This window comes from Mus musculus, chromosome 10, assembly GCF_000001635.26.
Source record: "Mus musculus strain C57BL/6J chromosome 10, GRCm38.p6 C57BL/6J".
NCBI classification, from domain to species: Eukaryota; Metazoa; Chordata; class Mammalia; order Rodentia; family Muridae; genus Mus; species Mus musculus.
The window spans coordinates 5365468-5392073 of record NC_000076.6 but is presented as its reverse complement, the minus strand read 5'-3'; the positions used below and the strand labels follow the sequence as shown (position 1 = coordinate 5392073).

General features: G+C 41.0%; 1 protein-coding gene across 22 annotated transcripts in view; it reads left to right on the top strand.

Annotated features, from left to right (window-relative positions):
* The window catches only part of Syne1 (spectrin repeat containing, nuclear envelope 1), a 530501-nt gene that overhangs the window by 158619 nt on the left and 345276 nt on the right, over positions 1-26606 (top strand). For all 22 annotated transcript variants that reach the window (NM_001347732.1, NM_001347711.1, XM_017314047.2 and 19 more), the window contains 2 exons: positions 23770-23882; positions 24415-24583. In NM_001347732.1, coding sequence (NP_001334661.1) covers positions 23770-23882; positions 24415-24583 — 282 coding nt within the window. The remainder of the gene's footprint in view (positions 1-23769; positions 23883-24414; positions 24584-26606) is intronic.

Here is a 26606-nt window from a genome sequence, read left to right as displayed (position 1 = left end):
TATCTTGTTGATTTTCTCAAAGAACCAACTCCTTGTTTGGTTAATTCTTTGAATAGTTCTTCTTGTTTCCACTTGGTTGATTTCACCCCTGAGTTTGATTATTTCCTGCCGTCTACTCCTCTTGGGTGAATTTGCTTCCTTTTTTTCTAGGGCTTTTAGATGTGTTGTCAAGCTGCTAGTATGTGCTGTCTCCCGTTTCTTCTTGGAGGCACTCAGCGCTATGAGTTTCCCTCTTAGAAATGCTTTCATTGTGTCCCATAGGTTTGGGTACGTTGTGGCTTCATTTTCATTAAACTCTAAAAAGTCTTTAATTTCTTTCTTTATTCCTTCCTTGACCAAGGTATCATTGAGAAGAGTGTTATTCAGTTTCCACGTGAATGTTGGCTTTCCATTATTTATGTTGTTATTGAAGATCAGTCTTAGGCCATGGTGGTCTGATAGGATACATGGGACAATTTCAATATTTTTGTATCTATTGAGGCCTGTTTTGTGACCAATTATATGGTCAATTTTGGAGAAGGTCCCGTGAGGTGCTGAGAAGAAGGTATATCCTTTTGTTTTAGGATAAAATGTTCTGTAGATATCTGTCAGGTCCATTTGTTTCATAACTTCTGTTAGTTTCACTGTGTCCCTGTTTAGTTTCTGTTTCCACGATCTGTCCTTTGAAGAAAGTGGTGTGTTGAAGTCTCCCACTATTATTGTGTGAGGTGCAATGTATGCTTTGAGCTTTACTAAAGTGTCTCTAATGAATGTGGCTGCCCTTGCATTTGGAGCGTAGATATTCAGAATTGAGAGTTCCTCTTGGAGGATTTTACCTTTGATGAGTATGAAGTGTCCCTCCTTGTCTTTTTTGATAACTTTGGGTTGGAAGTCGATTTTATCCGATATTAAAATGGCTACTCCAGCTTGTTTCTTCATACCATTTGCTTGGAAAATTGTTTTCCAGCCTTTCACTCTGAGGTAGTGTCTGTCTTTTTCCCTGAGATGGGTTTCCTGTAAGCAGCAGAATGTTGGGTCCTGTTTGTGTAGCCAGTCTGTTAGTCTATGTCTTTTTATTGGGGAATTGAGTCCATTGATATTAAGAGATATTAAGGAAAAGTAATTGTTGCTCCCTTTTATTTTTGTTGTTAGAGTTGGCATTCTGTTCTTGTGGCTGTCTTCTTTTTGGTTTGTTGAATGATTACTTTCTTGGTTGTTCTAGGGCGTGATTTCCGTCCTTGTATTGCTTCTTTTCTGTTATTATCCTTTGAAGGGCTGGATTCGTGGAAAGATATTGTGTGAACTTGGTTTTGTCGTGGAATACTTTGGTTTCTCCATCTATGGTAATTGAGAGTTTGGCCGGGTATAGTAGCCTGGGCTGGCATTTGTGTTCTCTTAGTGTCTGTATAACATCTGTCCAGGCTCTTCTGGCTTTCATAGTCTCTGGTGAAAAGTCTGGTGTAATTCTGATAGGCCTTCCTTTATATGTTACTTGACCTTTCTCCCTTACTGCTTTTAATATTCTATCTTTATTTAGTGCATTTGTTGTTCTGATTATTATGTGTCGGGAGGAATTTCTTTTCTGGTCCAGTCTATTTGGAGTTCTGTATGCTTCTTGTATGATCATGGGCATCTCTTTTTTTATGTTTGGGAAGTTTTCTTCTATTATTTTGTTGAAGATATTAGCTGGCCCTTTAAGTTGAAAATCTTCATTCTTATCAATTCCTATTATCCGTAGGTTTGGTCTTCTCATTGTGTCCTGGATTACCTGGATGTTTTGAGTTAGGATCCTTTTGCATTTTGTATTTTCTTTGACTGTTGTGTCGATGTTCTCTATGGAATCTTCTGCACCTGAGATTCTCTCTTCCATTTCTTGTATTCTGTTGCTGATGCTCGCATCTATGGTTCCAGATCTCTTTCCTAGGGTTTCTATCTCCAGCGTTGCCTCGCCTTGGGTTTTCTTTATTGTGTCTACTTCCCCTTTTAGTTCTAGTATGGTTTTGTTCATTTCCATCACCTGTTTGGCTGTGTTTTCCTGCTTTTCTTTAAGAGCCTGTAACTCTTTAGCAGTGCTCTCCTGTAAATCTTTAAGTGACTTATGAAAGTCCTTCTTGATGTCCTCTATCATCATCATGAGAAATGTTTTTAAATCTGGGTCTAGATTTTCGGTTGTGTTGGGGTGCCCAGGACTAGGTGGGGTGGGAGTGCTGCGTTCTGATGATGGTGAGTGGTCTTGATTTCTGTTAGTAGGATTCTTACATTTGCCTTTCGCCATCTGGTAATCTCTGAAGCTAGCTGTTTTAGTTGTCACTGTTAAGAGCTTGTTCTTCAGGTGACTCTGTTAGCCTCTATGAGCAGACCTGGAGGGTAGCACTCTCCTTAGTTTCAGTGGGCAGAGTATTCTCTGCAGGCAAGCTCTCTTCTTGCAAGGCAGGTACCCAGATATCTGGTGTTCGAACCAGACTCCTGGCAGAAGTTGTGTTCCACTCACTAGAGGTCTTAGGATCACGTGTGGAATCCTGTGTGGGCCCTTGCGGGTGTCAGGCGACTCAGCTGGCAAGGTAGCCGGGGCTCGAGTGGAGTGGAAGGGGTTTGTGCCCCAGATCAAGCCCGGGTAGCCTGCTTCCCTATGTACCGCAGTCTCAAGTTCCGCGTGATTGGATTGGGGCAGGCGCTGTGATCCACTCACCAGAGGTCTTAGGGTCCCGTGGGGAGTCCCGTGTGGACCCTTGCGGGTGTTGGGCAAGACTCTGCTGGCAAGGTAGCCCGGGGCTCGAGTCTCGAGTCGAGCGGAAGGGACTTGTGCCCCAGATCAGGCCCGGGTAGCCTGCTTCCCTATGTACCGCAGTCTCGAGTTCCGCGCGATTGGATTGGGGCAGGCACTGTGATCCACTCACCAGAGGTCTTAGGGTCCCGTGGGGAGTCCTGTGTGGACCCTTGCGGGTGTTGGGCAAGACTCTGCTGGCAAGGTAGCCCGGGGCTCGAGTCACAAGTCGAGCGGAAGGGACTTGTGCCCCAGATCAGGCCCGGGTAGCCTGCTTCCCTATGTACCGCAGTCTCAAGTTCCGCGCGATTGGATTGGGGCAGGCACTGTGATCCACTCACCAGAGGTCTTAGGGTCCCGTGGGGAGTCCCGTGTGGACCCTTGCGGGTGTTGGGCAAGACTCTGCTGGCAAGGTAGCCCGGGGCTCGAGTCTCGAGTCGAGCGGAAGGGACTTGTGCCCCAGATCAGGCCCGGGTAGCCTGCTTCCCTATGTACCGCAGTCTCAAGTTCCGCGCGATTGGATTGGGGCAGGCACTGTGATCCACTCACCAGAGGTCTTAGGGTCCCGTGGGGAGTCCCGTGTGGGCCCTTGCGGGTGTTGGGCAAGACTCTGCTGGCAAGGTAGCCCGGGGCTCGAGTCTCGAGTCGAGCGGAAGGGCCTCCTGTATTTCTTTAAGTGAGTTATTAAAGTCCTTCTTTATGTCCTATACCAGCATCAAGATATATGATTTTAAATCCGAGTCTTGCATTTTGGGTGTGTTGGGGTATCCAGGACTGGCTGAGTTGGGAGTGCTGGGTTCTGATGATGGTGAATAGTCTTGGTTTCTGTTAGTAATATTCTTATGTTTGCCTTTGCTATCTGGTAATCTCTGGAGTTAGTTGTTATAGTTGTCTCTGGTTGGAGCTTGTTCCTCCTGTGATTCTGTTAGCCTCTGTCAGCAGACCTTTGAGTCTAGCTCTCTCCTGAGTTTCAGTGATCAGAGTACTCTCTGCAGGCAAGCTCTCCTTTTGCAGGGAAGGTGCAAAGATATCTGTTGTTTGGACCTGCCTCCTCGCTGAAGATATAGACCTGAAACAGTGTCTGTCCCAGAAACTATGTCGCTTCTGCCTGTCCCAGAAGCTGTGTAGCTTCTGTATTCTGCACTCTCACCTGTGCAGACTAGTCACTGAGGGATCCAGGACCCAAGATGGCTCCCCCAGGTGCTCTGCAGCAGAGCCCTCCCAGGCAGGGTGGATACCTCTCCTCTGGAGGGGAAGGTGTCCGGATGTCTGGAGCCCAAAACTGGGTCTGTCCCAGAAGCTGTGTTTCTTCTGCCTGTCCCAGAAACTGTGTCGCTTCTGTATTCCGCACTCTCACCTGTGCAGACTAGTCACTGAGGGATCCAGGACCCACCCAAGATAGCTCCCACAGGTGTTCTGTGGCCTGATACTTAATTTTTAATCCCTAGATTAAAAATCCAAGTGCCAATACAGAATCTTTTAAGTGGAGAGTTAAGACTATTTTTAGGACAATGATTGAAAGCTATGTGCTAAATTTCTTTCTCTGTCTTGGAGGTTTGCTGACTAATAAGTTAATTACATTTTATTCTTCTATATTGCAATCCTCATCTCTTCTTTTGAATATATATTTCATTTTCCCATGTATTGTTCCCTTAAGTATCTTGTGCAATTGTGATATAGTGATCACAATTTGCTTTATGCATCATGAAAGATCTTTATTTCTATTTTGATTTTGCAGGATAGTTTTGCTGGCTATAATAGTTTTGTTTGGCAGTTATTTCCTTCAAGGTGTGAACTACCCCAATCCAGGTTTTTCTGGCTTTTAAAGTTTCTGCTGAGAGATCTTCTTCATCCTGGCAGATTATAAGTTACTTGGAGTTTTTCTTGCAGTTTTCAAATTTTCTTATAAGTTTCATAGTCATATGATTTTATAATAAAACTTAGATTTTTTTTTCTGTTTTTTCTATCCAGGATCTAAAGGCCTTATATGCGCAGATGTTCATCTCTCCTACCTTCACTCCTAGATAGAGGAAATTTTCTGCTATTGTTTCATTGAATATGTTCTCTCTATATATCTTTATCTACAGCTTGGTTTTTCTCTTAAATACCATACTTGTAGGTTTGGTCTCTTTGTTGTGTCCCCAGTTTTGAATGTTGTCACTGTGATTGCTTATTTTTTTTAATTTAATTTAATTTTTCTTTTTTACTTATTCTCTTTATATTTGCTCAATGCCCCCTCTCACAATCCTTCGCCCTTCCCCTTCTCCTCTGGATAAGTGGGGGCCCCCTGGGTATCCCCACCCCACCCTAACACTTCAAGTCTCTTCAAGGCTAGGCACTTCCTTTCCCACTGAGGCCAGACAAGGCAGCTCAACTATTAGAATATATCCCACAAATAGGCAACAGCTTTTGGGATAGCCCCTGCTCCAGTTGTTCAGGACCCACATGAAGGTCAAGCAGATACATAAAAGTGGGGAGGCCTAGGTCCAGTCCATATGTGTTCTTTGGCTGGTGGTTCAGACTCTGAGAGCCCCAAGGGTCCAGGTTAGTTGACTCTGTTTGTCTTCCTATGGAGTTCCTATCCCCTTCAGGATCCTCTCCTCCTATTCCTCCTATTCTTTCATAAGAGTCCCCAAGCCCCATCCACTGTTTGGCTATGGGGGTCTGTATCCTTCTGAGTCAGCTGCTGGGTGGAGCATTTCAGAGGACAATATGTGATTGTTTTTTTCTGTTTTTGTTTTGTTTTCTTTTTTTAATTTTTTTTGTTTTTGTTTTTGTTTTCATTGTTATCTGAGTTGACAATTCCTCAACTGTGTCCTCATGACTAATATTCTCTCTTTTATCTGGTTTTGTTGTTACTGGTGATGCTCTTCTTAATTGATTAATTGAACTTGGTATGTCTAATATTCCCTTTTATTTTTAAAGACTAGGCGCCCTTTTGTTGAATTTCTTAACCATGATTTTTTAAGTTTGGATTGCTTTTGTGGTCTTTGTTCACTAGACTTTTGTGCTCTTTTCCTGACATTGCTGCCATTTTAACATCTTTGGATTCCATTTTTTTAGAGTTATTAACTTTTGAAGTAATCATGTTGCTTTGCTCTTTCATATTTCTTGTGTTTCTATGTTGCAATTTATACACATTTATTGTGGAGAATATCTCTATATGAGGGTATTATCAGTGAGATGCTTCTCCTTGGGGACCCAGTATCTATTACCACCCAGAGGAAAAATAAATAAATACCATGACAGCAACATCACCAAACTAAACTAAATATGAAAATGCAATTGAAATCAGGCTTGAAAGTGTAGTTCACCACAAATGTGGGGTTCTGGGTTCCATCTCTGGCCCTCCCTTAACCAAGTGTGAGGAAGGAAAATAGCAAAAGAAATATAGTAAAAATAGATTAAAGGTAAACAGTATACCACTGTCAACACAAAATACAGAATTCTCACCTCAAAGAAGATAAAAGACAGTGTGTCCTGGAGCCATATTTCTGTAACTGTGGTCTGGGACATATGAATCTAGGTTACCAAGGTTCTGTGTTCCAGTTTCATGGTATTTATAGTAAGAGAAGAAAGAGAGTTATGAATACAAGCATTTACAAAACACATTGATGAAAATATCAGAGAAGCAAGTTCTGGCAAGATAAGGAAATCTGTCATACAGCCCAAGATGCTACGGAATGGCCTTCTCAGCCTTTGGGTTGGTGGAAGCTAGTGACCTCCAAGTTGATAACGATGCTTTTTATCTACAAATTACAATGTGTCCTATAAAGAGGTGGAAAAAAATGACCATTCAGGGAGCTAAAAGGGGGTAGAGGCTAGCCCAAGATAAGGTATAGTTAAGTCCTGGACTGCTGCACCCCACCCTCTCCACCCTCCTGCGTTTCTCACCAGCCCATCAGTCTGCAGACACAGCTTCTCTGTAGGAGTTTTCATTCATGATAACTCCAGAGAAGAAGATGGTAGCGATAATAGAAGATAAATATGAATGGAGTTAAATATGTATAAAAGTAAAAGTAACAAAAATCTTTGAGACAAGGAAAGAGAAAAGGAGAGGGTTCAAGAAAAGCAGAAAAGTATATGAGGAAAATGAAAAGAATAGGCTACCAACATAGGATTGCAAATAAAGGAAAGTGCAGAAATAAAGGGGGCGAAATGATATAAAATACCAAAAAGAACAAAATGGAAAGAAAGCCTGTTTTTGTTTGTTTTATTTTTTGTTTGTTTGTTTTTGAAGACAGATGATTAAAGACGCTATTTTCTAGCTCCTCTAATATTGCAACTTGCTATGTTTAGGCAGAGGCGCTGTCAGTCCTAGCTTGAGCCTATTAAGTCCATAATGTTTAGGCTGGTTGGGCATGTATCCTGACAAGGGTCAGTTGACACCCCCAACCTGTATTTTCTTTAGAGGCTTTATTTCTTTGTGTAGTGGGAACTGCTGTTGGCTCAAATGACCTTCACGGCCCATGTCTCCGGCAGCGATCCTCTCATTCCACATTCCAGAGGCTAAACACGCAAAAGGCAAACATTCAAGCATAAACAAGGTACAAGTCTGATATGAGATGGGTGTAGTATTTTGTCTATGGGTTTTAGGACTTTGAGATATGCCCTGTAACTACCTACTAGGAAAGTCAAGCAATTATTCTGAACACAGTCCTGCTAAGCGCTAAATAATCCATGCCAGCAGGGCAGGCCTAGACATGACAGACTGCCTGCTTGAAGCTCTCAGTCTTTACAGCAGGCAGGAAACAGAGCAGACAACATCCTGACCACAGAGCACTCTCCATCCCAAGCTCCCTGAAACACACGCCTCTCCCTCACCCCATGCTCACCTGTACTCCTCTCCATGAAAGCCTATTTTTGGCATCCCCTACCCAGTCATTGTAACAGAATGTTCCCCCAACCTCCCTCAGCTTGTTTTCAGATCTGAAAGGGTAATTCGGTTTCATCATGTCTCCAGATGTAGGAAGTGGTGACATGGCTTCCCCCGACCCTTCCTGCTGGCCTATACACAGGTGCACTCACAGTCACACCAAACCCTACAGTGACTTTAAGGCTTGAGGCGATAATGGGTTTCTTCCGCATCTAGGACTGGCAAATCTGCCTGGCCTACATTGTGGCTGAGGCTTTGTAGGCTACCCCAACCCACACAGCTGGGGGTGGAGGTGAGGGCTGCTTCCTTTGCTGTCTTCCTGTTCCTTTCTGCTTATTGCTGTCCCATCAAGCCTTTTCTTTCTTTCTTTCTTTCTTTCTTTTTTTCTTTCTTTCTTTCTTTCTTTCTTTCTTTCTTTCTTTCTTTCTTTCCCCTTCCTTCCTTCTCTTTCTTTCTTTCTTTCTTTCTTTCCTTCTTTCTTTCTTTCCCCTTCCTTCCTTCCTTCCTTCCTTCCTTCCTTCTCTTCCTTCCTTTCTTTCTTTCTTTCTTTCTTTCTTTCTTTCTTTCTTTCTTTCCCCTTCCTTCCTTCCTTCCTTCCTTCTCTTCCTTCTCTTCCTTTCTTTCTTTCTTTCTTTCTTTCTTTCTTTCTTTCTTTCTTTCTTTCCTTTCTTTCTTCCTTTCTTTCTTTCTTTTTTTTTTTTTTTTTTTTTTTTTTTGGTTTTTCGAGACAGGGTTTCTCTGTGTAGTCCTGGCTGTCCTGGAACTCACTTTGTAGACCAGGCTGGCCTTGAACTCAGAAATCCGCCTGCCTCTGCCTCCGGAGTGCTGGGACTAAAGGTGTGCGCCCTTTCTTGATCCCTATTGTTCTTTCTCAACTTCACTGTTTGGAATATCTTGTTGTCCTTAATCTTCTCTTTCAGGGATTCCCACAAGTTTCTCTTCCTCCATCTCACCTTGGAATTCCTATTTTCAATATTATTTTCCAGCAAAGTCCTTACCAGCACTTATTATGTTTCATGTTTATGATAATAGCACCACAAGCAGTCATCTCTCATTGTAGTTTGGAGTTAGATTTCTGTTATATCACTTGCTATGTTGGGCCTCTTTTTCAGCCATCTATGGCCTATTTCTTTGTCTTCTGTGGTAAGTGTTCAAGTCCTTTGACTATTTTTAATAGTGGTACTGTTTTCTACATTTTTTTTTTTTAGGATTGAGTTCCTTGGTACTCTTTTTTTTTTTTTTTTATATTAGTCCCTTGTTATAAGTGATGTTGATCATCAACTTGATTGGTTTGAGAAATACCTAGGGTATTAGTAAAGCATACCTTGGGTGTGGTCTATAAAAGCAAGTCAATGAAGTATTAACTTAATGGAGAAGACACTCCCTGACTGTGTCAGCTCCTGTCCCTGCATGCTTGCAAGCCCAGGTAAAAGAGAAAGCAAAACATATTCTCCCACCTTTCAATCAACCCTTGCTAATTGACATGCTATGAACTACCTTCTACCATAAGAGGTGGGAGCCCCTGAAACTACAAGCTAAAGAAAGCTTTTCTCCTTAACTAGTTTATATCAGATACTTTGTCACAGAGACACATAGTCTCCTAATCCCCCTTCACTCTGTGAGTGACTTGTCTCTGATGCTCCCTTCACTCTATGAGCCACTTGCCTTTTCTGTGGGTGACTTTTTGCTTGACACAATCCCATTACCTCTTTTTTGCATTTGTAGTCTCTGCCTTTGGGGTCCTAAGTAATCTCTGCCTAATGCCACAAGCCTGCCTTCCTTTCTTCCTTCCTTCCTTCCTTCCTTCCTTCCTTCCTTCCTTCCTTCCTTCCTTCCTTCCTTCCTTTTTTCTTTCTCTTTGTTTTAGATAGGATCTCTCTATAAGGCCCTGGCTAGCCTAGAACTTGATATGTAGACCAGGCCAACCTCAAATTTACAGAGATAGATATCTGCCTGCTTCTGCCTCCCAAGTTCTAAGGTTAAAGACCTGCACCATGCTAAGCTTCTCTTTGGTATGTTTGATTGGTTGGTTTTGGTCACTTTTGCCTAAAACCAATTGAACATAGATATGTGGGTTTGTTGCTGGGCTCCCTGTTCTACTTCATGAGTGAGCATGCTCAGACAACTTTTGATTTGCTAGTCATCTCTTTCCACCTCTCTTCCCTGCCACCATCCATATGCACAAACAGACATGCAGAATTTCCTGTCATCTGCTTTCTCAAAGGACAGTGTAACTCCAAGGCCTGCTCAGTCTGCGTGAATATGCACACGAGGTCTGGACCTTCCTGTCTATGACTCTGTTCTCTGTAGTTGTGAGACCTGGGGAGAAGGGGCAAGAGTTCAAGCCGTAGATGAGTTCAAGACACATCACACATTCAAAATCAGAAGCATCGGGCCTATTGCATGATGAGATTCAAAGTACCTATAAACGGGAAAAAGTTCTAAACACAAATACTACCACCTCACAAATTAGAATTTAAATGTATGTTCTATAGTAACTTCATGTAAAATATGGAACAAATGAAAGCACTTGAACTTCATGTGACTGTCTGGCACAAAAGAAGTTACGTTAGAATTTTAAATGTGATATCGAAGGTGCGTGAGGTACAGGCATGTGAGTTAATTGGGGAAGTGTTCATGAAAGGTCTCTGCCATGGTAGCTTTCCAGGGGAAACAGAAGCAGATTGTAGACAAGGTGGTGCCTCCAAATGAGAGCTATGACACACACCCAAGTGACTGTTGTTTATGTACTGAAAATAGATTTAAATGTTGTAGAATAGATCAAATGCAAGTGTGCCTTTTGCTAGAGTATTATAGGAGGTTTAGCAGAAGGTATTAATCACCTCACAGGGTGGGTATTCGGATGGATGATTCACAGGCTTCTCTGTGTGGGTCAGTGACTACAGAAGCCATTCTGATGGGAGGAAGAGAGAGAGAGAGACAGAGAGACAGACACAAAGGGAGGCACAGAGAGATAGAGAGGGTCAGTGACTGCAGAAGCCATTCTGATGGGAGGAAGAGAGAGAGAGAGACAGAGAGATGGAAAGATAGAGACAGAGAGACAGATACAAAGGGAGGCACAGAGAGACAGAGAGAGTTCACATGTGTCTATTCCAGACACCTAACTATCTACCTGCACATGATAACCAAGACATAATACCCAGAAATGATGGGAAGAGTGAAATGTATAGTAGTGACTGATAGAGAAGTTGAGGATCTAAAATATAAGGGGGAAACAGTGAGAAAACTGAAGCACTCAATAATAGGACAACAGAAAACAAACTAAACAGGCACATTGTTGCCAAGGCCAAGTTCAGGGTGAATCACGCAATGATCTGTTTATTGGGCCAGACATTTCACTAGACATTGTTCTAGGTGTTGAGAATACATAGTCCGAAAGTTGTGTACTTGCAATCATGAAAGTTATTCAAAATATATGTATTAGGTACTTAACAGTAAGCTAAGCTTCAAAGACAGGAAATGTGGATCATTGTTAATTAAAAACTCTAGGTTTACTTGGTAGCACAAAATCAGCCCCTCAAAGGAAGGTAAGTAGCCTGGGCTGGTGTACCAGACTTACATGAGATTCAGTAATCTGAGAACACCAGGGGAATTCTGCATACATATGCAGGGATGTTTGAAAGTATTATCTTGCCTTTCCACTATAAAAGGCAATTCTGATTTCAGAAAAATTACAGTATGTAAACCTAGAGTATTTGTTTTCTGAACTCACCAGATGTGAAAAAAACATTTTCTTTATTTACTACATAGTCATTGTTTACAAGTTAGAGTTACATATTCTGTAAAAAATGTGTACTGCAGATAATTCACCTTATAAGAAGAAAATTTTAATTAAATATTTAACATAAAATTTTATACGTACAAACAGTTCTGTGGAGCTTTCTGTTTTCAGTCTAGGTTTTAGAGATTATTTTGTTTAATTTCTACAGGTGTTTAGAGTAGCAGAGCCATAAAGCAGTGTAATTGCAATTATGAGATCAGTTTTAATTTATTCAGGATATATGTGTTAGGTATTTAACAATAAATTAAGCTGCAAAGACAGGTAATTTGTTTGTGAGCATGTGTCTGTGTCTATCCGAATGCATGGATGGTGCCTGTGAAGACAAGAAGAGGGCAGTGAAACCCTGGAGTCCACTTTTTTTTTAAAGTTAACCTGTTTAAGTTAAGCTAATGTGTATATCAGATTATATTAACTATACAAAATATGTACAAAGTATAACTGCTGTCCTTTCTATTCAACTTCATGCTTTGTTATCTAGAAAGAGAGACTATCCCTTCTTTGTGGTTATGGAGAATTTATCCATGGTTCAGTTTAAGCAGTTAATTTTACTGAACATTTAACCTTAGAATATGGCATGGCTCTTATCATCCTCATTTGTAGATGGGTGTACTACAGGCAGGGAGAAAGTAAGTGCCTCACTTATAGCAACATAATCGTCTTAAGTTCCAAGCTTAAAATGTACCCACAAATTTGTTGCACATAGCAGGAGTCATATTGTGTTAGACAAGGCAAGGCTTTCAAGTCTTAAGCTTTCTCATGATTTCCAGTCTCCACCACCTCCTGAGCCTCCTTGTACTGTCAACACAAGACAAGTAATTTTCTTTCCTTGTTGAGAGTTTCATTTCCTGATGATGATGCCTGGCATGGGGATCAGAGTTCACCAACCCACAGACAATCCTCTTTACTGTGGCCTTGTAATCCCTTCGCTTTCTCTTCTGTGGTGATCCTGTTCCATGTCCCATCCTTGCCACTCTCTCCTTCCTCCTCTCCTATCATCATCCATCATCAGTAACTGAAATCACCCACAACTGTTTTGTCAAGCATCCTACTCCCCAATCAAGCAAGGTTTCTCCATCCATTCGAACCCCATGTCTCTGATGCTGCTTTCCTTCAGTTTCATTTCATCCTTTCCCTTCGTGTGGTCTCAATCAAGTGATCATAAAACTCACCCACTGGACACATCCTCAATCCCATGTCCACATCTCTCTTCTATTAGTAGTCTGGTGAAGAAATATAAAGCCTGATTAAAGGCCGTTTCTGCATAGCCTGTGCCCCCACACCGGCAGCTGATGGGCTGGAGAACCCACACACTCTGATAGCAACTAACCCAACTGGGCTCCAGTGCTGTGCAGCAGTCATAAGGCATTCCCAACCCCAAGCTCTCTCCATTTCTGGGACATCTATTTCATACCTTGTCTCCTCAGCTTTCCACACCTCCTCCCTGTCCTCACTCCTAGCTGACGACACTGCTTCCTCTTTCTGCAAGAAAAATAGAAGCAATCAGAAAAGAATATCTGCAGGCTCCCACAAATACATCAACCCACATACTTGCATCTGTGCCCAAATACTCGATCCTCTCTTCTGTTGCTGTGGATAAACCATCTGTGCTCCCAACCAAGGCCAGCCCCTCCTGTGAGCCTTAGATAGTATCCTTACCCTTTCTCTCAAAGAGTTGCAGATATACTTCTTTTGTTCCATTGTCTTCTACATCCCTTTCCATTGAATACCCTCCTATCACAAACACTTGTGCATGTGAGGCACACACACTTGCACATGCATATGTATGCGCATGCACACAAACACACATGCATACATTATTAAAGTTATCCTATTCACCCTGATTGCCTCCCAGCTACTGTACAAATACCCTTCTTCCATTAATACAAACAAGTGGATAAGAAGTATCCAGGCTCCTTCTTGATTTCTACGTTCTCTCTGGAAACTATTGTAATGAACCATTATCATCATCTGTCCCAGGCCAGGTTGAAAAAAGTTGGCCTTCTTATCTATTTACTAGATATTAGCCGTGCTCATTTCTCATCCATCAGACACTTTTTACAAAGAGCTCCTGTATCCACAAAACTCTTTGTTCATTCAGTTTTCTGCTTTGTTTATTCTGTTTTCTGCTTTTCTCCCTACACTCCCAGCTATTTCTTGGTAGCCTTTCTGGGTTTTCAACAAAACTTTATTGAACACCTGCATTGTACCAAGTAGTGTTCAGAGCATTTGTGATATGTCCATATGCATAAAAACAGACACGGTTTCCTGGTGTTAATTATATGACTTGTCTTGAGAGGATAAAGTACTTATATCCATAATTTTTGGCTACTTTATTGCATTCCTTTTCCAACCTTCTTCATCCCAATCCCTTCCAACCCCCAACACAGGGTAGGCAAGTTTAGAGGGCAAAGTGGGTGTCAATCTCGTTAGAACACTTCCTGATGATTAGGGGCATTGAGTTCCTTGGGGCAAGTCCAATCTTTGTCATGAGGATATCCAACTTCTTCCTCTCTCCAAACTTCTCTTTGCTCACAACCACTGGACAAACCACAGTAAAGGGAGTTGGGAGCAGGAGGGACAGCAGCAGGTTTTCCAGGCTCTGGCATTTTATAGCCTCACAAGAGTCCCCAGAATTCCAAATGTAATCTATCTTCAGCTGGCAGAATCACACTCCTGCCAGAGCACAAGACAAATCATACTCGGCTGCTACGGACAATCTGAAGCATCCCATACCCCACACCAGGAGTTAAAACAGAAACATATTCACATAACATGGCTGCTTTTTTTTTTTTTTTTTTTTTTTAAAGAAACCACAATACTCACTACAAATAGAGAATAAAACTTGGAGGGCAAACAGGACAGGGGATGTTGATGTTTTACCTTTAAGTAAGAAGTCAGTGAAAACTCACTGTAATGATGACCCCAAAGAGGCAAATACATTCCCCTGTGAGGTATTTGCCCTGGCTCTCCATAAGGAACTTTCTCTCCTAGGTGATAGCCCTGTTTCCCTCCTCTTTCTCTGGGCCATCACTAGATCTCCCTTCTCCACAGTGTGGAATCCCACTTGGTCCTGTAGAGCCATCTCGGTAACTGAAGGGGGAGTGTTGATAATTCCTACAGTAATATAGGTTTGTCAGTTCCTATGCTGTTTTATCAGTTCTTAGATATTTTCAAATTTACTATGTATGTTCAATCTCTGGATTAACATGTTTTCTACGAATGTGGGACTCTGATAGTAAATTACTATTAGGACTATTTATGGTACTTACAGAAGTTTTCAGTTAGTGTCTCCTGATGTATTTTACCCTCTACAAATTCCAGCCTCTCTATTTCCCTAATGATTAGATGTATCTCTCATAAAACCCTTCCCCTTTTCATTTTGTCTTCATCCACGTACATATATGCTGTTTGATCTTTCATTTTAACTGGTTTTGTTTGTCCCTCTGATCTAGGCAACCTCATTCCTTTGTCTAATAAAGTTATGCACTTTATATTTGTACCACATTCTTTATCTGATTTAAAAAAATCATTTAACTATTTTCTTTTTAAAATATTTTTATTAGGTATTTTCCTCATTTACATTTCCAATGCTATACCAAAAGTCCCCCATAGCTATCCTTTCACCCCCCTACCCACCCACTCCCAATTTTAGGCCCTGGCATTCCCCTGTACTGGGACATATAAGGTTTACATGTCCAGTGGGCCTCTCTTTCCACTGAGGGCCGACTAGGCCATCTTTTGATACATATGCAGCTAGAGTCAAGAGCTCTGGGGTACTGGTTAGTTCATATTGTTGTTGTACCTACAGGGTTGCAGAACCCTTTAGCTCCTTGGATACGTTCTCTAGCTCCAACATTGGGGGCCCTGTGATCCATTCAATAGCGGACTGTGAGCATCCACTTACATGTTTACTAGGCCCCAGCATACTCTCACAAGAGACAGCTATATCAGGGTCCTTTCAGCAAAATCTTGCTAGTATATGCAATGGTGTCAGCGTTTGGAGGCTGATTATGGGATGGATCCCTGGATACGGCAGTCTCTAGATGGTCCATCCTTTTCTCTCAGCTCCAAACTTTGTCTCTGTAACTCCTTCCATGGGTGTTTTGTTCCCAATTCTAAGAAGGGGCAAAGTGTCCACACTTTTGTCTTCATTCTTGTTCAGTTTCATGTGTTTTGCAAATAGTATCTTATGTCTTGGGTATACTAAGTTTCTGGGCTAATATCCATTTATCAGTGAGTATATATCAGCTCCAAATTTTGTCTCTGTAACTCCTTCCATGGGTGTTTTGTTCCCATTTCTAAGAAGGGGCAAAGTGTCTACACTTTTGTCTTCGTTCTTCTTGAATTTCATGCGTTTAGCAAATTGTATCTTATATCTTGGGTATCCTAACTTTCTGGGCTAATATCCACTTATCAGTGAGTACATATTGTGAGAGTTCCTTTGTGATTGGGTTACCTCACTCAGGATGATGCCCTCCAGGTCCATCCATTTGCCTAGGAATTTCATAAATTCATTTTTTTAAATACCTGAGTAGTACTCCATTGTGTAAATGTACCACATTTTCTGTATCCATTCCTCTGTTGAGGGGCATCTGGGTTCTTTCCAGCTCCGGGCTATTATAAATAAGGCTGCTATGAACATAGTGGAGCATGTGTCCTTCTTACCGGTTGGGACATCTTCTGGATATATGCCCAGGAGAGGTATTGCGGGATCCTCCGGTAGTACTATGTCCAATTTTCTGAGGAACTGCCAGACTGATTTCCAGAGTGGTTGTACAAGCTTGCAATCCCACCAACAATGGAGGAGTGTTCCTCTTTCTCCACATCCTCGCCAGCATCTGCTGTCACCTGAATTTTTGATCTTAGCCATTCTGACTGGAGTGAAGTGGAATCTCAGGGTTGTTTTGATTAGCATTTCCCTGGTGATTAAGGATGTTGAACATTTTTTTAGGTGCTTCTCAGCCATTCGGTATTCCTCAGGTGAGAATTCTTTGTTCAGCTCTGAGCCCCATTTTTCATGGGGTTATTTGATTTTCTGGAGTCCACCTTCTTGAGTTCTTTATATATTGGATATTAGTCCCCTATCCGATTTGGGATAGGTAAAGATCCTTTCCCAATCTGTTGGTGGCCTTTTTGTCTTATTGATGGTGTCTTTTGCTTTGCAGAAGCTTTGCAATTTTATGAGGTCCCATTTATCGATTCTCGATCTTACAGCACAAGCCATTGCTGTTCTATTCAGGAATTTTCCCCCTGTACCCATATCTTCGAGGCTTTTCTCTACTTTCTCCTCTATAAGTTTCAGTGTCTCTGGTTTTATGTGGAGTTCCTTAATCCACTTAGATTTGACCTTAGTACAAGGAGATAGAAATGGATCAATTCGCATTCTTCTACATGATAACCGCCAGTTGTGCCAGCACCATTTGTTGAAAATGCTGTCTTTTTTCCACTGGATGGTTTTAGCTCCCTTGTCAAAGATCAAGTGACCATAGGTGTGTGGATTCATCTCTGGGTCTTCAATTCTGTTCCATTGGTCTACTTGTCTGTCACTATACCAATACCATGCAGTTTTTATCACAATTGCTCTGTAGTACAGCTTTAGGTCCGGCATGGTGATTCCACCAGAGGTTCTTTTATCCTTGAGAAGAGTTTTTGCTATCCTAGGTTTCTTGTTATTCCAGATGAATCTGCTGATTGCCCTTTCTAATTCGTTGAAGAATTGAGTTGGAATTTTGATGGGGATTGCATTGAATCTGTAGATTGCTTTTGGCAAGATAGCCATTTTTAAAATGTTGATCCTGCCAATCCATGAGCATGGGAGATCTTTCCATCTTCTGAGATCTTCTTTAATTTCTTTCTTCAGAGACTTGAAGTTCTTGTCATACAGATATTTCACTTCCTTAGTTAGAGTCACACCAAGGTATTTTATATTATTTGTGACTATTGAAAAGGGTGTTGTTTCCCTAATTTCTTTCTCAGCCTGTTTATCCTTTGTGTACAGAAAGGCCATTGACTTGTTTGAGTTAATTTTATATCCAGCTACTTCACTGAAGCTGTTTGTCAGGCTTAGGGGTCTCTGGTGTAATTTTTAGGGTCACTTATATATACTATCATATCATATGCAAAAAGTGATATTTTGACTTCCTCTTTCCCAATTTGTATCCCCTTGATCTCCTTTTGTTGTTGAATTGCTCTGGCTAATACTTCAAGTACTATGTTGAAAAGGTAGGGAGATAGTGGGCAGCCTTGTCTAGCCCCTTATTTCAGTGGGATTGCTTACAGCTTCTCACCATTTACTTTGATGTCGGCTACTGGTTTGCTGTAGATTGCTTTTATCATGGTTAGGTATGGGCCTTGAATTCCTGATCTTTCCAAGACTTTTATCATGAATGGGTGTTGGATTTTGTCAATGCTTTCTCTGCATCTAACGAGATGATCATGTGGTTTTTGTCTTTGAGTTTGTTTATATAATGGATTACATTGATGGATTTTCGTATATTAAACCATCCCTGCATCCCTGGGATGAAACCTACTTGGTTAGGATGGATGATTGTTTTGATGTGTTCTTGGATTCCATTTGTGAGAACTTTATTGAGGATTTTTGCATTGATATTCAAAGTGAAATTGGTCTGAAGTTCTCTATCTTTGTTGGGTCTTTTTGTGGTTTAGGTATCAGAGCAATTGTGGCTTCATAGAATGAGTTGGGAAGAGTACCTTCTGTTTCTATTTTGTGGAATAGTTTGTGCAGAACTGGAATTAGATCTTCTTTGAAGGTCTGATAGAACTCTGCACTAAACCCATCTGGTCCTGGGCTTTTTTTGGTTGGAAGACTATTAATGACTGCTTCTATTTCTTTAGGGGATATGGGGCTGTTTAGATGGTTAACATGATCCTGATTTAACTTTGGTACCTGGTATCTGTCTAGAAATGTGTCCATTTCATCCAGGTTTTCCAGTTTTGTTGAGTATAGCCTTTTGTAGAAGGATCTGATGGTGTTTTGGATTTCTTCAGGATCTGTTATGTCTCCCTTTTCATTTCTGATTTTGTTAATTAGGATGCTGTCCCTGTGCCCTCTAGTGAGTCTAGGTAAGGGTTTATCTATCTTGTTGATTTTTTCAAAGAACCAGCTCCTCGTTTGGTTGATTCTTTGAATAGTTCTTGTTTCCACTTGGTTGATTTTGCCCCTGAGTTTGATTATTCCCTGCTGTCTACTCCTCTTGGGTGAATTTGCTTCCTCTTGTTCTAGAGCTTTTAGATGTGTTGTCAAGCTGCTAATGTGTGCTCTCTCTAGTTTCTTTTTGGAGGCACTCAGAGCTATGAGTTTTCCTCTTAGAAATGCTTTCATTGTGTCCCATAAGTTTGGGTATGTTGTGGCTTAACTCTAAAAAGTCTTTAATTTCTTTCATTAACTCTAAAAAGTCTTTAATTTCTCTCTTTATTCCTTCCTTGTCCAAGGTCTCATTGAGAAGTGTGTTGTTCAGTTTCCACGTGAATGTTGGCTTTCCATTATTTATGTTGTTATTGAAGATCAGCCTTAGTCCATGGTGGTCTGATAGGATGCATGGGACAATTTCAATATTTTTGTATCTGTTGAGGCTTGTTTTGTGACCAATTATATGATTAGTTTTGGAGAAGGTCCCGTGAGGTGCTGAGAAGAAGGTATATCCTTTTGTTATAGGATAAAATGTTCTGTAGATATCTGTTAAGTCCATTTGTTTCATAACTTCTTTTAGTTTCACTGTGTCCCTGTTTAGTTTCTGTTTCCATGATCTGCCCATTGATGAAAGTGGTGTGTTGAAGTCTCCCACTATTATTGTTTGAGGTGCAATGTGTGCTTTGAACTTTACTAAAGTTTCTTTAATGAATGTGGCTGTCCTTGCATTTGGAGCATAGATATTCAGAATTGAGAGTTCCTCTTGGAGGATTTTACTTGTGATGAGTATGAAGTGTCCCTCCTTGTCTTTTTTGATAACTTTGGGTTGGAAGTCGATTTTATTTGATATTAGAATGGCTACTCCAGCTTGTTTCTTCAGACCATTTGTTTGGAAAAATTGTTTTCCAGCCTTTCACTCTGAGGTAGTGTCTGTCTTTTTCCCTGAGATGGGTTTCCTGTAAGCAGCAGAATGTTGGGTCCTGTTTGTGTAGTCAGTCTGATAGTCTATGTCTTTTTATTTGGGGAATTGAGTCCATTGATATTAAGAGATACTAAGGAAAAGTAATTCTTGCGTCCTATTATTTTTGTTATTAGAGTTGGCATTTTGTTCTTGTGGCTGTCTTCTTTTTGGTTTGTTGAGGGATTACTTTCTTGCTTTTTCTAGGGTGTGGTTTCCGGTTATAGTAGCCTGGTCTGGCATTTGTGTTCTCTTAGTGTCTGTATAACATCTGTCCAGGATCTTTTGGCTTCCATAGTCTCTGGTGAAAATTCTGGTGTAATTCTGATAGGTCTGCCTTTATATGTTACTTGACCTTTCTCACTTACTGCTTTTAATATTCTATCTTTATTTAGTGCATTTGTTGTTCTGATTATTATGTGTCAGGAGGAACTTCTTTTCTGGTGCAGTTTATTTGGAGTTCTGTAGGCTTCTTGTATGTTCATGGGCATGTCTTTCTTTAGGTTTGGGAAGTTTTCTTCTATAATTTTGTTGAAAATATTTGCTGGCCCTTTAAGTTGAAAATCTTCATTCTCATCTACTCCTATTATCCATAGGTTTGGTCTTCTCATTGTGTTCTGGATTTCCTGGATGTTTTGAGTTAGGGTCTTTTTGCATTTTGTATTTTCTTTGATTGTTGTGCCGATGTTCTCTATGGAATCTTCTGCACCTGAGATTCTTTCTTCCATCTCTTGTATTCTGTTGCTGATGCTCGCATCAATGGTTCCAGATTTCTTTACTAGGGTTTCTATCTCCAGCGGTGCCTCACTTTGGGTTTTCTTTATTGTGTCTACTTCCCTTTTTAAGTCTTGGATGGTTTTATTCAATTCCATCACCTGTTTGGTCGTGTTTTCCTGCAATTCTTTAAGGGATTTTTGTGTTTCCTCTTTAAGGTCTTCTACCTGTTTTGCAGTGTTCTCCTGTATTTCTTTAAGTGAGTTATTAAAGTCCTTCTTGATGCCCTCTACCATCATCATGGGATATGCTTTTAAATCCGGGTCTAGCTTTTCGGGTGTGTTGGGGTGCCCAGGACTGGGTGGGGTGGGAGTGCTGAGTTCTGATGATGGTGAGTGGTCTTGGTTTCTGTTAGTAAGATTCCTACCTTTGCCTTTCACCATCTGGTAATCTCTGGAGCTTGTTCCTCAGGTGATTATGTTAGCCTCTATCAGCAGGCCTGGGATACTAGATCTCTCCTTAGTTTCAGAGGTCAGAGTACTCTCTGCAGGCAAGCTCTCCTCTTGCAGGGAAGGTGCCCAGATATCTGGTGTTCGAACCTGCCTCCTGGCAGAAGTTGTGTTCCAGTTGTGACACTGATCAGGCCAGGTTTTCTGCTTCCCTAATTACTGCAGTCTCGGGTCCTTTGTGATTGGATTGGAGCAGATGCTGTGTTCCACTCACCAGAGGTCTAAAGATCCCGTGGAGGCTCCTGTGGGGACCTTGCAGGTGCCCGGAGAATTTGCGCCCAAGGTACCCCGGGGATGGCATGGACCGGATGAGACTTGTGACCCTGATCAGACCGGGTTTTCTTCTTCCCTAGTTAATGCAGTCTCAGGTCCCGTGCGATTGGATTGGAGCAGAGGCTGTGTTCCACTCACCAGAAGTCTTAAGATCCTGTGGAGGCTCCTGTGGGGACCTTGCGGGTGTCCGGAGACTATGCACCCATTGTACCCCAGGGTTGGCATGGACCGGAAGCCATTTAACTATTTTCTTTTTGCCCTTTTTGCTCCTTACCTTTTTTGCTATTTATAAATCAACAGAGGATTTTTAGTTGGCTTTTTATTTCCTAGCATATCCTTCTCTCCCTCTCTTCCTCTCTCCTCTTCTTCATCCCTCTTTCCCTCCCTCCCTTCTATTCTTTTAGCTTTCTTGAGACAAAGGAACTCAGGTTCAAACTCACAGAAACCCCAGGTCCTGGCCTAGGTGGTAGCCACCATTGCCCCCAGCGTAGTTTGTCCCACTTCCTCTATAGTTCTTCCTCTACTAACTTGAAATTATTGACTACAGGTGTGCTGTGATCATCCTTGAAGCTTAATCATAGATACTTAAAAATATTGGACCAATGTCTGATCACTGTAAGAAACATGGCTTCTTCTTATTTTCATGCTACTGTTCATTATTGAATGCCTGGCATTATCTTGGCTCTGTGTTTCACTGGTTGTTCACTCTTGATAGCTAGTCCCTTATACTGGTGACTTTTACTCCCCCTTCCCCCTAAAGTATTTGTTACAAGCTGGTCTCAGCCCTCTTACAGGATCAAGGAGAACCATTTCCAGTGTCTCATCTTGTGCACATTCCAAAGGCCAATGTCCCAACCTGGATGGTCTGTTTTTTGGTTTTTTTTTTTTTGTTTTGTTTTTTGGTGTTTCATTTTGTTTTGTTTTTTTGTTTTGTTTTTGTTCTTGCTTACAGCTTGGGATCTATTTCAGATTGTATTTTGCTAAGGGGAATGCTGAACAGTTTTACAGTTTGTTCAGTATCCAGCGGTTTTACAGCCCTAGTGTACTTCCTGAGAACAAGGAGTGTGTGCTACCTGTAGACGTTCCTTCACATACCTGTGGAGTGTAAAGAGTTTTCCCTCAGTGTACTAGATATTAAAACTGACAGATATAACAAAGGCAAGGTAGGCGTGAAGGCACAGACTCCTCTGAAGTCACTTGAGGACAGTTTCAGCCAAGCCCATATGCCATGGAGGTGTGTCAGCATGCGGGCAAGCTGGGGGAGTGACTACATTGCTCACCACTGACAGCTGTCCTGAGAACAGCCCTGTCGCCTCTTTCCTCATGGGGTCCCAGATCCTTCCATCTGGTATGAATGACTTGTGAGTGAGTGTGTGTGTGTGTGTGTGTGTGTGTGTGTGTGTGTGTGTGTGTGTACTTATATACCTAAAGACTTCAAAACATAATGTAGAAAAAATGTATCAGGGCAAATAGTTCAGACTAAGGTTTAAGACAAAATTAACTTGCTTCTAATGTAGTTACATATGTATAAGCCTGAAGACCTTTTATTACTTTATTTACTATTTATTCATTTGTGTGTGTGCACAGGCTTGTGTACATGTGGGGGTTAGTACAACTTGTGGGAATCCTCTTTCCTTTTCCTTTGCCACATGGGTGTCAACTATTAAATTCAAGTTGTTAGGGTTTGTAACAAGTGAAGTGCCCTTAACCAGCTGAGCCATTTTGCCTATTTATATTCTATTACTTTATTTTTAATTTATATTCTAAATTCTTTTAACTCATATCCTAAAGGCTTTTACTAGTTCACTAAAGTAAATATGTGTCTCTTGTATTTCTGCTTCTTTTTCCATTGTACCAGTCAATAATACTTAGTAGAAGTAATATTAATTTGAATTGATCACCTTGGTGGGTTAATATATCAATGACTTATACACTATTATGCATTCTGGTAGATGGAACTTTGCTCAATGTGAGCAAATTCACATAAGCTTCATCCACCCCACTGTTTCCTTTTGTGTGTGTGTGAAAAATGGGCTTGGGGTAGTGGCAAAGATGTAGTCTTTTATAAGTAAGCGTGTGGCTGGTAAAATACACAATAGACAAAGAAAGGCTCACATTAACCTAAAGACCTGGAAAACTGCCAAGAAACAACATCCCTGCATATCACCTCTGAGCTCTCTCTTAGCTGGGGCCTGGTTTCTGCACTGGGGGAAATTGTTTTTACCAAAACTATGTTTTCAAAGTATATTGTCATTGGCAAATAGCATTTAAAGTAGCCCTCACGCATTCAACTTGGAAATAACCGGGCAGAAGCTAATCACTGTTGCCGCTAAGGGGTTAAGTTTTTTGTGTTCAGTTTTCAGAAAAAAAGAAAAGAAAAGAAAAAGAAAGAAAAAAAAGAAAAAGAAAACACATCTCATGGTTGTTTCTAGCAGTAACTACACAGTGCTTGGATCTTACACCTTTAAAAGGTCTGACTGCGTTGCTGGGCAGGTGTCATGTGTGTTTAAAGATGCCATGGTTGTTAGGCACTCCAGCAGAGCGAGCGGCCCCTCCACAACTCATGGATTGCTGTTCTAGGTAAAAGCCTGTGACAGGCGCTGGCTGCATGTGAAGGTGGCAGCAGGGACAAATTGTTGAATATATTGACTCATCAGTACAGCCGGCAAATTATGCTTCTCAGCCTCTTGGTAACATGTTTCCTCATTTAAAAACAGTTTTTATTTTTTTAAATTGCATATTAGGATCTGCTTCAAAATACAGATGCCCACAAAAGGGCGTTCCATGAAATCTACCAGACCAGGTCTGTCAATGGGATCCCGATGCCTCCTGATCAGCTAGAGGACATGGCTGAGAGGTAAGAGAATGTCGCATTGTATTTTTTTTTTTTTGAAGGCTCTTTAAAAAAATTGTTAGGTGGATGCTCTTGTATTCTTTTTCACATTTTTCTTTCCCAAAACGAATTGTTACAATTTTAACAGGAATGCTTGCATTTGGTAAATGCAAAGTGGGTTCCCACACAGACGCTAAGAGTGCCAACATTCTAATATATTATTAACTGGAGAGAGTGAGCTGGAATGTTCCCACAGCCTGCAGATCACAGAAACGAGCTCCTCATCATAGGCTGTATTTTTATTCAATACTGTAAGGAACATTATGTAACATTGCAAAAACAGCTTATAAGAGAAACAGATGAGAGATGTGTTAGCGGGGAAGAGAACTAAATCAAAGCCTTCCATTGGTCCTGTTTCCTCTCAGATCCTTGAGCTAAGAAAAGAATTGTTTCCCCTGACCGCGGTACGAGTTTAAGAAGGCTGCAGTCTAACAGGTTCGGCCAGCCTCCTGTTACTATTAGTTACATCCTGTGAATTCTCCCTGTCTGTTCCTAGGTTTCATTTTGTGTCCTCCACATCCGAGCTGCACTTAATGAAAATGGAGTTTCTCGAACTGAAGTACCGTCTGCTGTCCCTGCTGGTCCTCGCTGAGTCAAAGCTGAAGTCCTGGATCATCAAGTATGGGAGGCGAGAGTCTGTGGAGCTGCTGCTGCAAAGCTATATCGTGAGTCTCTAGTGCTCTGACACAGGTCCACCTTGAATTTAAGCGCAGCCACACCGCTTTGTGAAGCGGCTTGGATCTGAGGTGTGGAGTTTTCCCCAAGCACCTAGAATATCAGCTTAGATTCTTTGGAATTTGGTGTTGCAAATCCTGACTTTGGGAGGGTTCTCATTATTAATTGCATTGAACTCTAGTAAAGGGGGCTTATTACTGACATTTTTTTTTGTATATTCTTTAGTTGCAATCCATTAGTCCTTTAAAACTGAACTATTGTACTTAGGGGCTACCCTCATGTCCTCGAAGCTCCTGGTGTGAATAAATAGGCAACTGTTTTTAGTTTTGCAAATGGGACCGTCAGTGTTAGATTTGCAGCGTGAGTCTCCTTTCATGACTTTGCTATGCCTGTGTATGTTCAGGCACTGGGCAATTTTGTCTACAAACCTCTATACCAACTTAATTCTTAAATATTATCTCATGTTCTGAGGGTATTGGTCTAGATAATCCTAATTCTATCTAGAAGAGTAGCCTTGAATTAAAGAGTGTTGCTGTTCTATTTACATATAGTCAATACAATGTGTTTAATAAAATCAATTTATTTCCTTTTAGTCAACTAATAATCATGCCCTCACACAAATTATTTGCAACATTTGATTGAAAATATTCATATTCCAAGCATCTCTGTTCTCTGACATATGTTTAAAGTGGGTTCTAAGCTATAAAACGAAACTGCTAACATATTAGCTTATTACAATCTGACAAGTCACAGTAATGTACAGATTAGGTGCTTGAAATTCATATTAAAACTGTGTATGTTTTGTAAGTGCCCATAATCAGCTTTGTTACATCTTAATTTTCCTCTTTAACTGATATGGTAGCTACATGAATTTGAAAAAATACAAACATTTACCCTGTGATTTGTATATCTTCTGGCTAGATTCACTAAAGTGGTCTGGGAAACATTTGTTTCAAAATCTGTGAACTCTGTTAGAATATGTTCCTTTATCCATTTGTAACTATTTTGGTAAGGAAAAGAAATCCATTTTAAAAAATTCTAGTAATTGTCTTAGTCTTATAAATATTAAATGGATTTATACCTTCAGTTTTAGTAATAGCAAATGATGCACTCAGCGTAGGACTTGATTGCATGGGCTCTGTGCTTTGTTCTAACAATTTAGGAACAGCCAATCAGAATTAAGTACCTAATAGGACAGCTTTACCAACTTGATGTTCCAAAACAATGGTATTAATAATTCTCTTTGAACTCCTCTAAAGATATATTAATAGTTGATGTTAATGTCAGTACTTCCTGCCCACTCCATAAAGTTAAAGAGTTCATTGAAATGCTAATTCAAACTGCTCTGCAAGTTTCATGTATGAGTAGAATGGACCATCACCCTACAGTCCCAACGGGTTCTATGCATGTACTCTACTAGTGAAGAGCACTAGCTAAAGCTTCTTAAAAGTAGCTTTAAGCCCCTTTTTGGTGAATAATTTCAATGACTGTGGATCTCTGAGTATTTCACTTTTCTCCTCAATAAAGACTCACAATGCAGTTAACATAGACGAAAGGCTGTGGAGCTGTCTCTGGAGTTTAAATGTCCCAACCCCAAGCCCCAGGTGACACAAGGAGCAAGAAATGGAGTCAGAATTTGAGTCTAGATATTTCCATGTAAAAAAAGAATCGTATAAGTAACACTTGTCAGTAAAAAGGCCTATGGTCAATGAGCTCAGGCAGCAAAAAGGAGGTGGGACAATGGGAGGAAGGAGAGGATTCTGGGAAACAGTAAATGGTGTGAAGATTCACCCAGAAGCATAGAGGAGGCAGAAGCATGTGAACTGAGCGGAGGTAACCAGCCACATGGATGGACACAGGATAGAATTAAAAGAGATTTGCCCCAGACTTAGACACATGAAGCAGAAAAAAGGTAACCAATCATGTGGCATAGACTAGTTTGTATGGGTTAAATAGCTAGTCAGAGGATGGGCCAAAGCTTGTAGCCTAGGCATTTATAAATCGTCTTAGAGT